General features: G+C 40.3%; 1 protein-coding gene across 1 annotated transcript in view; it reads right to left on the bottom strand.

Annotated features, from left to right (window-relative positions):
* Positions 1–18,412, bottom strand: part of SUCLA2 (succinate-CoA ligase ADP-forming subunit beta) — a 406,626-nt gene that overhangs the window by 235,347 nt on the left and 152,867 nt on the right. Inside the window, exon 7 of the mRNA XM_053705501.1 lies at positions 15,413–15,551. Within this exon, the coding sequence (XP_053561476.1) occupies positions 15,413–15,551 (139 nt within the window). The remainder of the gene's footprint in view (positions 1–15,412; positions 15,552–18,412) is intronic.

Below are 18,412 nucleotides of genomic sequence, written 5' to 3' on the forward strand. Positions count from 1 at the left end.
CAGAGGAGCTTGAAGAGCCCCCAGAACCAAATTCAAACTCCAAGGAGGAGAAATTGACTTAATGACAGGTTTTATACGAACCAAAGCTTGTACAAAACAATGAATATCAGGAAGATTAGCAATCTTTCTGTGAAAAAGAACAGAAAGAGCAGAGATTTGTCCTTTCAAGGAACTTGCAGACAAACCTTTATCCAAACCATCCTGAAGAAACTGTAAAATTCTCGGAATTCTAAAAGAATGCCAGGAAAAATGATGAGAAGAACACCAAGAAATATAAGTCTTCCAGACTCGATAATATATCTTCCTAGATACAGATTTACGAGCCTGTAACATAGTATTAATCACAGAGTCAGAGAAACCTCTTTGACTAAGAATCAAGCGTTCAATCTCCATACCTTTAAATTTAAGGATTTGAGATCCTGATGGAAAAAAGGACCTTGCGACAGAAGGTCCGGTCTTAACGGAAGAGTCCACGGTTGGCAAGAGGCCATCCGGACAAGATCCGCATACCAAAACCTGTGAGGCCATGCTGGAGCCACCAGCAGAACAAACGAGCATTCCTTCAGAATCTTGGAGATTACTCTTGGAAGAAGAACTAGAGGCGGAAAGATATAGGCAGGATGATACTTCCAAGGAAGTGACAATGCATCCACTGCTTCCGCTTGAGGATCCCTGGATCTGGACAGATACCTGGGAAGTTTCTTGTTTAGATGAGACGCCATCAGATCTATTTCTGGAAATCCCCACATTTGAACAATCTGAAGAAATACCTCTGGGTGAAGAGACCATTCGCCCGGATGTAACGTTTGGCGACTGAGATAATCCGCTTCCCAATTGTCTATACCTGGGATATGAACCGCAGAAACTAGACAGGAGCTGGATTCCGCCCATACCAGTATTCGAGATACTTCTTTCATAGCCAGAGGACTGTGAGTCCCTCCTTGATGATTGATGTATGCCACAGTTGTGACATTGTCTGTCTGAAAACAAATGAACGATTCTCTCTTTAGAAGAGGCCATGACTGAAGAGCTCTGAAAATTGCACGGAGTTCCAAAATATTGATTGGTAATCTCACCTCCTGAGATTCCCAAACCCCTTGTGCTGTCAGAGACCCCCAAACAGCTCCCCAACCTGTCAGACTTGCATCTGTTGAAATTACAGTCCAGGTCGGAAGAACAAAAGAAGCCCCCTGAACTAAACGATGGTGATCTGTCCACCACGTCAGAGAGTGTCGTACAATCGGTTTTAAAGATATTAATTGAGATATCTTTGTGTAATCCCTGCACCACTGGTTCAGCATACAGAGCTGAAGAGGTCGCATGTGAAAACGAGCAAAGGGGATCGCGTCTGATGCAGCAGTCATAAGACCTAGAATTTCCATGCATAAGGCTACCGAAGGGAATGATTGTGATTGAAGATTTCGACAAGCTGAGATCTATTTTAGACGTCTCTTGTCTGTCAGAGACAGAGTCATGGACACTGAATCTATCTGGAAACCTAAAAAGGTTACCCTTGTCTGAGGAATCAATGAACATTTCGGTAAATTGATCCTCCAACCATGATCTTGAAGAAACAACACAAGTCGATTCGTATGAGATTCTGCTAAATGTGAAGACTGAGCAAGTACCAAGATATTGTCCAAATAAGGAAATACCACAATACCCTGTTCTCTGATTACAGACAGAAGGGCACAGAGAACCTTTGTAAAAATTCTTGGAGCTGTTGCTAGGCCAAACGGCAGAGCCACAAACTGGTAATGCTTGTCTAGGAAAGAGAATCTCAGAAACTGATAGTGATCTGGATGAATCGGAATATGCAGATATGCATCCTGTAAATCTATTGTGGACATATAATGCCCTTGCTGAACAAAAGGCAGGATAGTCCTTATAGTTACCATTTTGAATGTTGGTATCCTTACATAACGATTCAATATTTTTAGATCCAGAACTGGTCTGAAGGAATTCTCCTTCTTTGGTACAATGAAGAGATTTGAATAAAACCCCAGCCCCTGTTCCAGAACTGGAACTGGCATAATTACTCCAGCCAACTCTAGATCTGAAACACATTTCAGAAATGCTTGAGCCTTCTCTGGATTTACTGGGACACGGGAAAGAAAAAATCTCTTTGCAGGAGACCTTATCTTGAAGCCAATTCTTTACCCTTCTGAAACAATGTTTTGAATCCAAAGATTGTGAATTGAATTGATCCAAATTTCTTTGAAAAATCGTAATCTGCCCCATACCAGCTGGGCTGGAATGAGGGCCGCACCTTCATGTGGACTTGGGAGCTGGCTTTCTTTTTCTAAAAGGCTTGGATTTATTCCAGACTGGAGATGGTTTCCAAACTGATACCGCTCCTGTGGGTGAAGGATCAGGCTTTTGTTCCTTATTGTGACGAAAGGAACGAAAACGATTATTAGACCTAAATTTACCTTTAGATTTTTTTATCCTGTGGTAAAAAAGTTCCTTTCCCTCCAGTAACAGTTGAGATAATAGAATCCAACTGAGAACCAAATAATTTATTACCCTGGAAAGAAAGGGAAAGCAAAGTTGACTTAGAAGACATATCAGCATTCCAAGTTTTAAGCCATAAAGCTCTTCTAGCTAGAATAGCTAGAGACATATACCTGACATCAACTCTAATGATATCAAAGATGGCATCACAAATAAAGTTATTAGCATGTTGAAGAAGATTAACAATGCTATGAGAATTATGATCTGTTACTTGTTGCGCTAAAACTTCTAACCAAAAAGTTGAAGCTGCAGCAACATCCGCTAAAGATATAGCAGGTCTAAGATTACCTGAACATAAGTAAGCTTTTCTTAGAAAGGATTCAATCTTCCTATCTAAAGGATCCTTAAAGGAAGTACTATCTGCCGTAGGAATAGTAGTACGTTTAGCAAGAGTAGAGACAGCCCCATCAACCTTAGGGATTTTGTCCCAAAATTCTAATCTGTCAGATGGCACAGGATATAATTGTTTAAAACGTTTAGAAGGAGTAAATGAATTACCCAAATTATTCCATTCCCTGGAGATTACTTCAGAAATAGCATCAGGGACAGGAAAAACTTCTGGAATAACTACAGGAGATTTAAAAACCTTATTTAAACGTTTAGATTTAGTATCAAGAGGACCAGAATCCTCTATTTCTAATGCAATTAAGACTTCTTTAAGTAAAGAACAAATAAATTCTATTTTGAATAAATATGACAATTTATCAGCATCAACCTCTGAGACAGAATCCTCTGAACCAGAGGAACCATTATCAGAATCATGATGTTCATTTAAAAATTCATCTGAAAAATTAGAAGTTTTAAAAGACCTTTTACGTTTACTAGAAGGAGGAATAACAGACATAGCCTTCTTAATGGATTTAGAAACAAAATCTCTTATGTTAACAGGAACACTCTGAGTATTAGATGTTGACGGAACAGCAACAGGTAATGTAACATTACTAAAGGAAATATTATCTGCATTAACAAGTTTGTCATGACATTCATTACAAACAACAGCTGGAGGAACAGATACCACAAGTTTACAACAGATACACTTAACTTTGGTAGATCCAGCACCAGGCAGCGTTTTTCCAGAAGTATCTTCTGACTCAGTGTCAATCTGGGACATCTTGCAATATGTAATAGAAAAAACAACATATAAAGCAAAATTGATCAAATTCCTTAAATGACAGTTTCAGGAATGGGAAAAAATGCCAGTGAACAAGCTTCTAGCAACCAGAAGCTATAAATAATGAGACTTAAATAATGTGGAGACAATAATGACGCCCATATTTTTTAGCGCCAAAAAAGACGCCCACATTATTTGGCGCCTAAATGCTTTTGGCGCCAAAAATGACGCCACATCCGGAACGCCGACACTTTTGGCGCAAAAAAACGACAAAAATGACGCAACTTCCGGCGACACGTATGACGCCGGAAACAGAAAAAAAGAATTTGCGCAAAAAAAGTCCGCGCCAAGAATGACGCAATAAAATGAAGCATTTTCAGCCCCCGCGAGCCCAACAGCCCACAGGGAAAAAAGTCAAATTTTAAGGTAAGAAAAAAATTGATTTATTCATATGCATTATCCCAAATATGAAACTGACTGTCTGAAAACATAATTTATGTAAGAACTTACCTGATAAATTCATTTCTTTCATATTAGCATGAGTCCATGAGCTAGTGACGTATGGGATATACATTCCTACCAGGAGGGGCAAAGTTTCCCAAACCTCAAAATCCCTACAAATACACCCCTCACCACACCCACAAATCAGTTTAACGAATAGCCAAGAAGTGGGGTGATAAGAAAAAAGTGCGAAAGCATAAAAAATAAGGAATTGGAATAATTGTGCTTTATACAAAAAAATCATAACCACCACAAAAAAAGGGTGGGCCTCATGGACTCTTGCTAATATGAAAGAAATGAATTTATCAGGTAAGTTCTTACATAAATTATGTTTTCTTTCATGTAATTAGCAAGAGTCCATGAGCTAGTGACGTATGGGATAATGACTACCCAAGATGTGGATCTCTCCACGCAAGAGTCACTAGAGAGGGAGGGATAAAATAAAGACAGCCAATTCCGCTGAAAAATAATCCACACCCAAAATAATTTAAATTTTATAATGAAAAAAACTGAAAATATAAGCAGAAGATTCAAACTGAAACAGCTGCCTGAAGTACTTTTCTACCAAAAACAGCTTCAGAAGAAGAAAACACATCAAAATGGTAGAATTTAGTAAAAGTATGCAAAGAAGATCAAGTTGCTGCTTTGCAAATCTGATCAACCGAAGCTTCATTCCTAAACGCCCAGGAAGTAGAAACTGACCTAGTAGAATGAGCTGTAATCCTTTGAGGCGGAGTTTTACCCGACTCGACATAAGCATGATGAATTTAAGATTTCAACCAAGATGCCAAAGAAATGGCAGAGGCCTTCTGACCTTTCCTGGAACCGGAAAAGATAACAAATAGACTAGAAGTCTTTCGGAAAGTCTTAGTAGCTTCAACATAATATTTCAAAGCTCTAACTACATCCAAAGAATGCAATGATTTCTCCTTAGAATTCTTAGGATTAGGACATAATGAAGGAACCACAATTTCTCTACTAATGTTGTTGGAATTCACAACCTTAGGTAAAAATTCAAAAGAAGTTCGCAACACCGCCTTATCCTGGTGAAAAATCAGAAAAGGAGATTCACAAGAAAGAGCAGATAATTCAGAAACTCTTCTGGCAGAAGAGATGGCCAAAAGGAACAAAACTTTCCAAGAAAGTAATTTAATGTCCAATGAATGCATAGGTTCAAACGGAGGAGCTTGAAGAGCCCTCAGAACCAAATTCAAACTCCAAGGAGGAGACATTGACTTAATGACAGGTTTTATACGAACCAAAGCTTGTACAAAACAATGAATATCAGGAAGATTAGCAATCTTTCTGTGAAAAAGAACCGAAAGAGCAGAGATTTGTCCTTTCAAGGAACTTGCAGACAAACCTTTATCCGAACCATCCTGAAGAAACTGTAAAATTCTCGGAATTCTAAAAGAATACCAGGAAAAATGATGAGAAAGACACCAAGAAATATAAGTCTTCCAGACTCTATAATATATCTCCCTAGATACAGATTTACGAGCCTGTAACATAGTATTAATCACAGAGTCAGAGAAACCTCTTTGACCAAGAATCAAGCGTTCAATCTCCATACCCATAAATTTAAGGATTTGAGATCCTGATGGAAAAAAGGACCTTGCGACAGAAGGTCTGGTCTTAACGGAAGAGTCCACGGTTGGCAAGAAGCCATCCGGACAAGATCCGCATACCAAAACCTGTGAGGCCATGCTGGAGCTACCAGCAGAACAGACGAGCATTCCTTCAGAATCTTGGAGATCACTCTTGGAAGAAGAACTAGAGGCGGAAAGATATAGGCAGGATGATACTTCCAAGGAAGTGACAATGCATCCACTGCTTCCGCTTGAGGATCCCTGGATCTGGACAGATACCTGGGAAGTTTCTTGTTTAGATGAGAGGCCATCAGATCTATTTCTGGAAGTCCCCACATTTGAACAATCTGAAGAAATACCTCCGGGTGAAGAGACCATTCGCCCGGATGCAACGTTTGGCGACTGAGATAATCCGCTTCCCAATTGTCTATGCCTGGGATATGAACCGCAGAAACTAGACAGGAGCTGGATTCCGCACAAACCAGAATTCGAGATACTTCTTTCATAGCTAGAGGACTGTGCGTCCCTCCTTGATGATTGATGTATGCCACAGATGTGACATTGTCTGTCTGAAAACAAATGAACGATTCTCTCTTTAGAAGAGGCCAAGACTGAAGAGCTCTGAAAATTGCACGGAGTTCCAAAATATTGATCGGTAATCTCACCTCCTAAGATTCCCAAACCCCTTGTGCCGTCAGAGACCCCCACACAGCTCCCCAACCTGTAAGACTTGCATCTGTTCAAATTACAGTCCAGGTCGGAAGAACAAAGGAAGCCCCCTGAACTAAACGATGGTGATCTGTCCACCCCGTCAGAGAGTGTCGTACAATCGGTTTTAAAGATATTAATTGAGATATCTTTGTGTAATCCCTGCACCATTGGTTCAGCATACAGAGCTGAAGAGGTCACATGTGAAAACGAGCAAAGGGGATCGCGTCCGATGCAGCAGTCATAAGACCTAGAATTTCCATGCATAAGGCTACCGAAGGGAATGATTGTGACTTAAGGTTTCGACAAGCTGATATCAATTTTAGACGTCTCTTGTCTGTCAAAGATAGAGTCATGGACACTGAATCTATATGGAAACCCAAAAAGGTTACCCTTGTCTGAGGAATCAATGAACTTTTTAGTAAATTGATCCTCCAACCATGATCTTGAAGAAACAACACAAGTCGATTCGTATGAGATTCTGCTAAATGTGAAGACTGAGCAAGTACCAAGATATCGTCCAGATAAGGAAATACCACAATACCCTGTTCTCTGATTACAGACAGAAGGGCACCGAGAACCTTTGTAAAAATTCTTGGAGCTGTTGCTAGGCCAAACGGCAGAGCCACAAACTGATAATGCTTGTCTAGGAAAGAGAATCTCAGAAACTGATAGTGATCTGGATGAATCGGAATATGCAGATATGCATCCTGTAAATCTATTGTAGACATATAATGCCCTTGCTGAACAAAAGGCAGGATAGTCCTTACAGTAACCATTTTGAATGTTGGTATCCTTACATAACGATTCAATATTTTTAAATCCAGAACTGGTCTGAAGGAATTCTCCTTCTTTGGTACAATGAAGAGATTTGAATAAAACCCCAGCCCCTGTTCCAGAACTGGAACTGGCATAATTACTCCAGCCAACTCTAGATCTGAAACACATTTCAGAAATGCTTGAGCCTTCGCTGGATTTACTGGGACACGGGAAAGAAAAAATCTCTTTGCAGGAGGCCTTATCTTGAAACCAATTCTGTACCCTTCTGAAACAATGTTCTGAATCCAAAGATTGTGAACGGAATTGATCCAAATTTCTTTGAAAAAACGTAATCTGCCCCCTACCAGCTGAGCTGGAATGAGGGGCGCACCTTCATGTGGACTTAGGAGCTGGCTTTGATTTTCTAAAAGGCTTGGATTTATTCCAGACTGGAGATGGTTTCCAAACTGATACCGCTCCTGAGGATGAAGGATCAGGCTTTTGTTCCTTGTTGTGACGAAAGGAACGAAAACGATTATTAGACCTGAATTTACCTTTAGACTTTTTATCCTGTGGTAAAAAAGTTCCTTTCCCTCCAGTAACAGTTGAGATAATAGAATCCAACTGAGAACCAAATAATTTATTACCCTGGAAAGAAAGGGAAAGCAAAGTTGACTTAGAAGACATATCAGCATTCCAAGTTTTAAGCCATAAAGCTCTTCTAGCTAAAATAGCTAGAGACATATACCTGACATCAACTCTAATGATATCGAAGATGGCATCACTAATACAATCGTTAGCATGTTGAAGCAGAATAATAATGCTATGAGAATTATGATCTGTTACTTGTTGCGCTAAAGCTTCGAAACAAAAAGATGAAGCTGCAGCAACATCCGCCAAAGATATAGCAGGTCTAAGAAGATTACCTGAACACAAATAAGCTTTTCTTAGAAAGGATTCAATTTTCCTATCTAAAGGATCCTTAAAGGAAGTACCATCTGCCGTAGGAATAGTAGTACGCTTAGCAAGAGTAGAGACAGCCCCATCAACCTTAGGGATTTTGTCCCAAAACTCTAATCTGTCAGATGGCACAGGATATAATTGCTTAAAACGTTTAGAAGGAGTAAATGAATTACCCAAATTATTCCATTCCCTGGAAATTACTTCAGAAATAGCACCAGGAACAGGAAAAACTTCTGGAATAACTACAGGAGATTTAAAAACCTTATCTAAACGTTTAGATTTAGTATCAAGAGGACCAGAATCCTCAATTTCTAATGCAATTAGGACTTCTTTAAGTAAAGAACGAATAAATTCCATTTTAAATAAATATGAAGATTTATCAGCATCAACCTCTGAGACAGAATCCTCTGAACCAGAAGAACCACTATCAGAATCAGAATGATGATGTTCATTTAAAAATTCATCTGAACAATGAGAAGTTTTAAAAGACTTTTTATGTTTACTAGAAGGAGGAATAACAGACATAGCCTTCTTAATGGATCTAGAAACAAAATCTCTTATGTTATCAGGAACACTCTGAGTATTAGATGTTGACGGAACAGCAACAGGTAATGAAACTTTACTAAAGGAAATATCTGCATTAACAAGTTTGTCATGACATTCAACACAAACAACAGCTGGAGGAATAGCTACTAAAAGTTTACAGCAGATACACTTAGCTTTGGTAGCTCCAGCACCAGGCAGCGATTTTCCAGAAGTATGTTCTGACTCAGTTGCAACGTGGGACATCTTGCAATATGTAATAGAAAAAACAACATATTAAGCAAAATTGATCAAATTCCTTAAATGACAGTTTCAGGAATGGGAAAAAATGCCAGTTTACAATCTTCTAGCAACCAGAAGCAATAAATAATGAGACTTAAATAATGTGGAGACAAAAGTGACGCCCATATTTTTTTAGCGCCAAATAAGACGCCCACATTATTTGGCGCCTAAATGCTTTTGGCGCCAAAAATGACGCCACATCCGGAACGCCGACACTTTTGGCGCAAAAGAACGTCAAAAATGACGCAACTTCCGGCGACACGTATGACGCCGGAAACAGAAAACATTTTTGCGCCAAAAAAGTCCGCGCCAAGAATGACGCAATAAAATGAAGCATTTTCAGCCCCCGCGAGCCAAACAGCCCACAGGGAAAAAGTCAAATTTTTAAGGTAAGAAAAAAATGATTGATTCAAATGCATTATCCCAAATATGAAACTGACTGTCTGAAATAAGGAATGTTGAACATCCTGAGTCAAGGCAAATAAATGTTTGAATACATATATTTAGAACTTTATACAAAAGTGCCCAACCATAGCTTAGAGTGTCACAGAAAATAAGACTTACTTACCCCAGGACACTCATCTACATGTTTGTAGAAAGCCAAACCAGTACTGAAACGAAAATCAGCAGAGGTAATGGTATATATATATATATAAGAGTATATCGTCGATCTGAAAAGGGAGTTAAGAGATGAATCTCTACGACCGATAACAGAGAACCTATGAAATAGACCCCGTAGAAGGAGATCATTGAATTCAAATAGGCAATACTCTCCTCACATCCCTCTGACATTCACTGCACGCTGAGAGGAAAACCGGGCTCCAACCTGCTGCGGAGCGCATATCAACGTAGAATCTAGCACAAACTTACTTCACCACCTCCACAGGAGGCAAAGTTTGTAAAACTGATTTGTGGGTGTGGTGAGGGGTGTATTTGTAGGCATTTTGAGGTTTGGGAAACTTTGCCCCTCCTGGTAGGAATCTATATCCCATACGTCACTAGCTCATGGACTCTTGCTAATTACATGAAAGAAAAGTAGAGGTAGGTGAATTGTTTAGGTCATTATCTACAGGACAAACCTATTCCAAAAACATGTGTTTGAATTGTAGATCGACATATGTGATCTACCTCATTTCCTGTATGGAATGCAACAAATAATATTTAGGCCTCACTACACGCGAGGTCAGATCAAGGATTAGGGAACATCTCTCCACCATCAGAATTGGAAACGCAAGTACCCCTTTGGTACAAGATTTTGCTACTCAACATAACAAAAGTGCCAATTCCTTTTTGGTGGACATGTATTGAGAGAGTATCTACACCTCCAAGGCTAGGAAATAGAGAGGCTTTTGGCCAAAGAAGAAAATTTCTGGATTTTCACTCTTAAAACCAGATTTCCAACTGGGTTAAACTCTTCATTTGATTTGAACAATTTTTGGTAGTGTTTCCTGCCCTCCACTTCAGGGTTATATGGAGTTTATTTAGCTATGAATATGCATATCATATCTAGGGACATAGAATTAAAATAATCAACTATGTACCTAACGGCTATTACGCCTCATGTTCCTATCTGTTAGTATATGCATAGTTACAGATCAGTTAATTCCCTACTTTTAGCAACTTATTGTCCCCTTCTTATGAAGGTTTGAAATTGAGCTGTTTAAAGGGATTATACTATTTAACCTCTTAAGATATATTTGCTCACTATTAAATGTATGAGCAATTGTTTCCCAGGTGGCAGTTATAGCATTATTATTTTTTTAAACTGACATTATGAAACAAGATGTTTTTGTTAAATAAGCTACACACTTAGTATGCCCCTTTAAGACATAGTTTTATCTTTCCTTATTTTTTGTGTGTGAACGCAATAGGTTCATGGCATTTCATATATTCATGCAGATTAGTTTTGATGAATTACAATGATTCTTAATAACAATTCTTCAGTGTAGCATTGTTACATAACAGCAAGTATTAGAACTGTTAGTCATAGTAGAGGTCTATAACGAAATCTATGTAAAAATGTAGCAGTGTTGTAATGGTTAACGTTTGTCCATTTTTTATTGTCCAATAGGAGTCTTACTTGTTTTAAAAGGCGAGGGGTTTTACCTCCACTGCCAACAGCTTTGATAACGGCGTAAGCTGAAACATGTCAGCTGGACTAGTTGACTCCTATTTTGGACAATTTACAACTTTCCACTTTGTGTTTCCTGCTGAAATCGACACATTTTAAATAATTTTCTGAATAAAGCAGATTGCAGATTTTACTACAGCTGGTGCTCCGCTCCTCCTTTGCTGTGTACTACTGTGAATGTGACCATCTTAGCATGCAGCACGGCTTCTGAAGGGGAATTCCCCCAGCACTTTTCCCTGAGCCTAGCAGCTGGCCTGACTGTCTGTACCGTTACCCAATACGGATGCAGATCGTGGACAACACCCCCTGGTAAGTCACGTCTGAGGAGGGAGCTCATTGGATGGTCGGAGGCTTCCGGATATCAATACAGATGGCGATGAGAGACGCATGCTGCTCCACCAGCGTTCCTTGTAACAAGTGCGGCCGGACTCCATCCTTCTCCCCAGGACCATACAGTTCACAGGATTGGGGATAAGAATCGCTTTGTCGATTTTAGACTAAGTAACTGTGTCTTTGTGACTTTGCTCCACACCTAAGTGTTGGTTTTTTTATGGCCAACTTTGATCAGGATTACAATTAGTACTGTTGTATTTATATTTGGCTGGGCACATTACGAACAGAGGGGAGATTCCTCTTGTTTGTCTGAAAAAAAAGAGACAGTCTGCCCCCTACATGGTCCGATCCCGGATCGGGGGCCGCCCCTTCATGCCGATTTGTTTTCGGCGTGCTTCTTATTCTGCTTGGATTTATTCCAGGACTGAGCCGGCTTCCAAGTACTCTTGGGTTGCTCGGGCTTGGAGGAAGATTGTTTTTGTTGGGCTCTGTCAGAACGAAAAGGAACAAAAATGAGAAGACTGTCGTCCCTTAGACTTGTTGTTCTTATCTTGCGATAGGAAGGCACCCTTGCCTCCGGTAACCATAGAAATAATGGAGTCCAGGCCTGGACCAAATAAAATCTTTCCCTTAAAGGGAAGAGAAAGGAGTCTGGACTTAGAAATCATATCCGCAGACCAATACTTCAATCAGAGCGCCGGGAGGGCTAGGACCGCAAAGCCAGAGGGCTTTGCATTTAGGCAAATAAATTGCATGTTCGCATCACAGATAAAAGAATTAGCAATCTTCAGACCTTTAATTCTGTCTTGAATATCCTCAAGGGGAGACTCCACCTCAATGAGTTCCGACAAAGAGTTGCACAAGTAAGAAGCCGCTCTGGCAATTGCCATTGGTTGAAACAAAAATCTCGTATGTTGAAACATCTTTCTCAGAAAGGTTTTCCATTTTCGTATCCATCGGCTCTCTGAACGAAGAACTATCCTCAAGAGGTATAGTAGTACGTTTAGCAAGCACAGAGATAGCACCATCCACCTTTGGAATGGAGCCCCACAAATCCAGTTGAGAGCTTGAGGGCGGGAACAACTTTTTAAAAGTAGACGAGGGGGAAAAGAACTAATTCTTTCCCATTCATTCTTAATAATGTTCACCATCTTAACCAGCACAGGAAAAGTCAAAAGGAACTTTCCTGTCTTCGTAAACTCTGTCTAATTTAGGTATCATAGGTTCTTCAGGCAGCGCGGCCTCTGGAACCTCTAGTGTAGACAGAACTTCCTTTAACAAAAAAAGCAAGTGCTCAATTTTAAATCTAAAGGACGATTCCTCCGCAGCAGAAGGCTTAGACACTAAGGATTCCGACACAGAAAGTTCACCCTCTGAAGCTACAGAGGTTAACTCATCATCGGATAACTGGGATATAATAGCAAAATCCAATAAATATTTAGATGACTCTGGGTCAGGAGAGCTATGTTTAACCTCTCTTGCGTTTGTTAGAGCGAGGTAAAGCACTGAGAGCCGCAGACACCGCCGTTTGTAACTGCGTAGCAAAGTCCGCTGGAAGAAGGCCCCCTCCAGATAGAGGATTAGATGTGCTACGGGGGACTGCATGTGGAGTGCATAATGTAGTATACAAGTGTGAGTGAAGGAGCGCCTCAAATTGAGGCTTAAGTATACTCTCTGGGAATAGATATGTAGCAAGTATTGGAAAAAATAAGACTTCTGGTATACTCCGAAAATGGATGTGTAGCAGCTGCTCCACTAAGGCAAGGGGGCGAGAGGCACTTTATCAGCTTGCAGACAGGATCATTTCTCTGCACACAGTAATCGGGTTTACTTAGCCACACTATATGACAGGGTGCCTGCTTCCTCTTGTGCTGTGTTGCTGAAGATTACCAGCCCGTTTACCTTGGTTAAGGAGAGGAGCCCTGCGTTATCTCCCGCTACCCATCTCAGAAGGCGTAGAGTTGGCAGAGATAACAAACAGTACCAGATTGTTAAAGGTTCTTTACTTCATCTTGGACTGCACTTAGTTTGTACACAGCCTTTTTAACACCAAGACAACTTGGATTTGATATCCTTTCTACGCCATGGACACCATACCTGGATTCACTTTCTTGGGATTTTGTAGATATTACATTTGGGACCCTTTTTTCTCTGCATCTTAAGGGATTTGTGCACACAATTTTTCTCGGGACTTATTCAGATTGGCCAGTCTTGTTCTAACTGATCCATTCAATTTGCGTTTGTCTGAATTTGTTTTTAACCTATTTGTTTTTTATCTGTAACTTTAGTACACCTTATCAATTGGTTCTCATGTATTAAATATCATATTTACTATATAACACTTCTTACGTTTTAGTAATTATTTTTGTCATTATTTGCTTTATTGCCGCAATATCTTTATCATTACTGTTGCAACATCATTGTACACTCATGGTTACATTCTACACAACGGATACTTAATATTGTATTCACTCTACCTTACACTTAATATTTTATTCAATATACCTCACACATATTGGTGCTGCCCCCCTTTTTCCTACATTTGCTACACATTCATTTTCTGAGTATACCATCATTTTTCCTATACTTCCTACATATCTATACCCAGAGTATATTTAAGCCTCAATTTAAGGCGTTCCTTCACTCAGTTTTATACTATATTTATGAACAATTTCGTTAGGCTGTTGTTCACACCAGAAGTGAGCGTGTATACACTTTTCTCGCTGGCGCTGTCCTCTATTACCTCATTTTTACTTGGAGTGGATAATGTAACAAGGTTAGTAATCTCATGGGACGCCGTGTCCTGAGAGGTAGACGGCTCAGCAGGCTTGTCTCCCTTCTTAGGCTTTATAACGGTGTTAAGGCATATTGAACATAATTTAGTGGGTGGGAAAACCATGGCCTCCTCACAATATAAACAGGTATGATTTAGTACAGAAGGAGTACCTTCTAACATCTCAGAGTCCCACAGAAGGACACAAATAAAAACGTTTTTTATTATAGAAAACTGCACCTTTATACTCCCAATGGCTGGGACACTCACCACCTCCTAGACCCAGACAGTTAACAGAGGAAACTCTCCCCCTTTAGGTTCAAGTCTCAGCCGGAATGGAGGAAATTAACATAGACCACACCCGGTCACATGGAGTGCAAGACAGTACTTCCCCTGTTATTACAAGTACAGCAAGTAATAGGAGCTGTGCAACCCTTTCAAAAACGAAAGTGAAACTTGAAAGTGAAACCGGTTTGTTCTAGACAAAAACACACAGTCTATCAGCCCAGGAGAAAAAAAAAAAAAACACACACACAAAGCAGCATGTAAATAATTAATTCACTGATTAATTAACCAGAACTGTTCAATAATCCCCTTCAGAGGATATTAATCCTGGTTCCTATCAAGGTATAAAGGAGCCACTGTTACCGCGTTTTATGTGTAAAAATTGAGATGATCTTACCTCCAGGATCCATGCTGTGGAACAGAACACAGCTTCTCAAGTGTGTCTTATAGCAGCGCTCCTGACATGCAGCGCTCCTGAGAGAAAGCAGGCAGTGAAACTCGTCAACACTGATTGCTTAGGAGCTGTTAGCAGTAGTCTGGATGGTTTCACAGAAAAACTTTCCCTGCTTCTCCAGACTCTAACTCATCAATACTCTCACGGAGAGGTTGACATGACTACTTATAACTCCAGTCCTATCTGGAAGGGCAGATACCCTTTTTCAGGACTCTTCGAATCTTCTGACACTTCTCTGCCACCTCCTAACGTGACGAAAGGCAAAGAATGACTGGGGCAATGCCTTTGGCTGGGGTGTCTGCCTCCTCCTGGTGGCCAGGTGTTGTATTTCCCAACAGTAAGGAATGAAGCTGTGGACTCTCCCTATCTTAGGAAGGAAACTTAGTTTATTCATTTAATTATTTTTAATAAGACTTTTTATTTAGATATTTCCAGAAGCAATATAACATTAAAGACAATCACTTACCAGCCCCTGAGGAATCCTCCACCATTGGATTAATCTCAACCATTGTGGCATCATATTTCATGAAAAGATTATAGAGGTTCATCATACATTTTGCTGCTTCATCTATAAGGTTTGGTGGAAACCCCATTTTTTCTGCAAGCTGAAAGGGGAACATTGATTTAACTTGCTATCTTATCCCAACAATCTCCTGAAAAATGTATGCATCTCATCTTGCATTTGCAAGACAATATAAATACCCTAATGAAGTGTTTTTTTTGTTTGTTTGTTTTTTGTTTTTTTTTGTGTGGGGGGGGGGGGGGTTATGGAAGTCATTTTCCTCCACAGATCTAAATACTGTATTTAGCTAAACTAAGTGTTTCGCTAAAATGTGTGTTCATTTCTATATGCATCTTTTTAGCCAAAAATATCTTTCCAGAAGTGCAAACTGAAGGAACAGATGCAATGTGCAGATGTATAGCAGGAATTAAAGCTTTCACAGAACATAAAGTGTTTTGGTTTTTTTGCTTGGAAACCATATGGCACTTGTCCTTTGGGCATTAGAAATTCATTACAAATAGGCTTATGTGTATTCTTATTGTTCTATGAAATTCTGAACTTCTAACCTCCAGATACAGAAAACTATATCTGTTACTTATGCTGCGTTCACGAAAATATACTTTAGTATTTAATCTTAATGGTATACACTTAACAGTGGTGTCATTGCTCGGAGAAGATACAAAGCTATATAAGCTTATGGACACATACAAATTTTAGAAGCTATGGAATGAGGATATCTGGTGTGGTGAAATGGAGGCTTCCTATATGCTTGTATCTCTCTCATTTATGATAAGCGAAGTGTTATCTATTATACAACTTAAAACAGAATTTATGCTTACCTGATAAATTACTTTCTCTTGCGGTGTATCCAGTCCACGGATTCATCCATTACTTGTGGGATATTCTCATTCCCTACAGAAAGTGGCAAAGAGAGCACACAGCAGAGCTGTCCATATAGCTCCCCCTCTAGCTCCACCCCCCAGTCATTCGACCAAAGGTTAGGAAGAAAAAGGAGAAACCATAGGGTGCAGTGGTGACTGTAGTTTAAACAAAAAAATATTTACCCGACTTAATTGCCAGGGCGGGCCGTGGACTGGATACACCGCAAGAGAAAGTAATTTATCAGGTAAGCATAAATTCTGTTTTCTCTTGCAAGGTGTATCCAGTTCAAGGATTCATCCATTACTTGTGGGATACCAATACCAAAGCTTTAGGACACGGATGAAGGGAGGGAACAAGAAAGGTACAGTTTAAAACGGAAGGCACCACTGCTTGCAAAACCTTTCTCCCAAAAATAGCCTCCGAAGAAGCAAAAGTATCGAATTTGTAAATTTTGGAAAAGTATGCAGTGAGGACCAAGTCGCTGCCTCAGGAATCTGTTCCACAGAAAATTTTTTAAAAGCCAACGTGGAAACCACTGCTCTGGTAAAATGAGCAGTAATTGTGTAAGGAGGCTGCTGGCCAGCAGTCTCATAGGCCAAACGGATGATGCTTTTCAGCCAAAAGGAAAGAGAGGTAGCAGTCGCTTTCTGACCTCTCCTCTTACCAGAATAGACAACAAACAAGGAAGATGTTTGTCTGAATCCTTAGTAGCTTGTAAGTAAAAACTTAAAGTACGAACTTCATCAATATTATGTAACAAACGTTCCTTCCTTAAAGAAGGAACAACAATTTCCTGGTTGATGTTTCTTGTTAAAAACAACCTTAGGAAGAAAACCAGGTTTGGTACGCAAAACTACCTTATCTGCATGGAACACCAGGTAAGGCGAATCACACTGTTAGGCAGAAAATTCTGAGACTCTTCGAGCAGAAGAGATAGTTACCAAAAACAAACCTTCCCAAGATAACCAATTAATATCTATGGAATGTAAGGGTTCAAACGGAACCCCTTGAATAACTTGAAAGAACTAGATTTAGACTCCATGGCGGAGCCATAGGTTTATAGACAGACTTGATTCTGATTAGAGCCTGAGTAAACACTTGGACGTCTGGTTCTGCCAGACGCTTAAATAAAAAAAATTGACAGAGCAGATATCTGCCCTTTTAAGGAAATAGCTGATAACCCTTACTCCAATCCTTCTTGGAGGAAGGACAAAATTCTGGGAATTCTAATCTTACTCCATGAGTAACCCCTGGATTCACACCAACATAGATACTTGCGTCATATCTCATGGTAGATTTTCCTGGTGACAGGCTTCCTAGCCTGAATCAGGGTATCTATAACTGAATCAGAGAAGCCCCGCTTTGATAGAATTAAGCGTCCAATCTCCAAGCAGTCACCAAGTCCTGCGTGGCCACGCAGGTGCTATCAGAATCACTGCAGCCTTCTCCTGTTTGCTTCTGGCAACCAAACGAGGGAGAAGGGGAAACAGTGGAAAGACATAAGCCAGATTGAAGGACCAAGGCGCTGCAAGAGCATCTATCAATACCGCCTTGGGATCCCGGGACCTGGACCCGTAGAGAGGAATTTGGAGTTCTGACAGGACGCCGTCAGATCCAAGTCTGAAATGCCCCATCGCTGAGTCAGCTGGGCAAACACCTCCGGGTGGAGTTCCCACTCCCCCGGGTGAAAAGTCTGACCACTCAAAAAATTTGCCTCCCAGTTGTCTACTCCTGGGATGTGAATTGATCCTCCGCCCACCTGATTATTTTGGTTATTTCCTTCATCGCTAGGGAACTCTTTGTTCCCCCTTGATGAATGATGTAAGCTTCAGTCGTGATGTTGTCCGACTGAAATCTGATAAATTTGGCAGCATCTAGTTGAGGCCATGCCTGAAGTGCGTTGAATATCGCCCCCAGTTCCCGAATATCTATCGGAAGAAGAACTTCTTCCCAAGACCATAAGCCTTGAGCTTTCAGGAAGTCCCAGACTGCACCCCAGCCTAACAGACTGGCATTGGTCGTTACAATGATCCACTCTGGTCTGCTGAAACATATTCCCTGAGACAAGTGGTCCTGAGACAA

This window comes from Bombina bombina, chromosome 3 (assembly GCF_027579735.1).
Source record: "Bombina bombina isolate aBomBom1 chromosome 3, aBomBom1.pri, whole genome shotgun sequence".
NCBI lineage: Eukaryota > Metazoa > Chordata > Amphibia > Anura > Bombinatoridae > Bombina > Bombina bombina.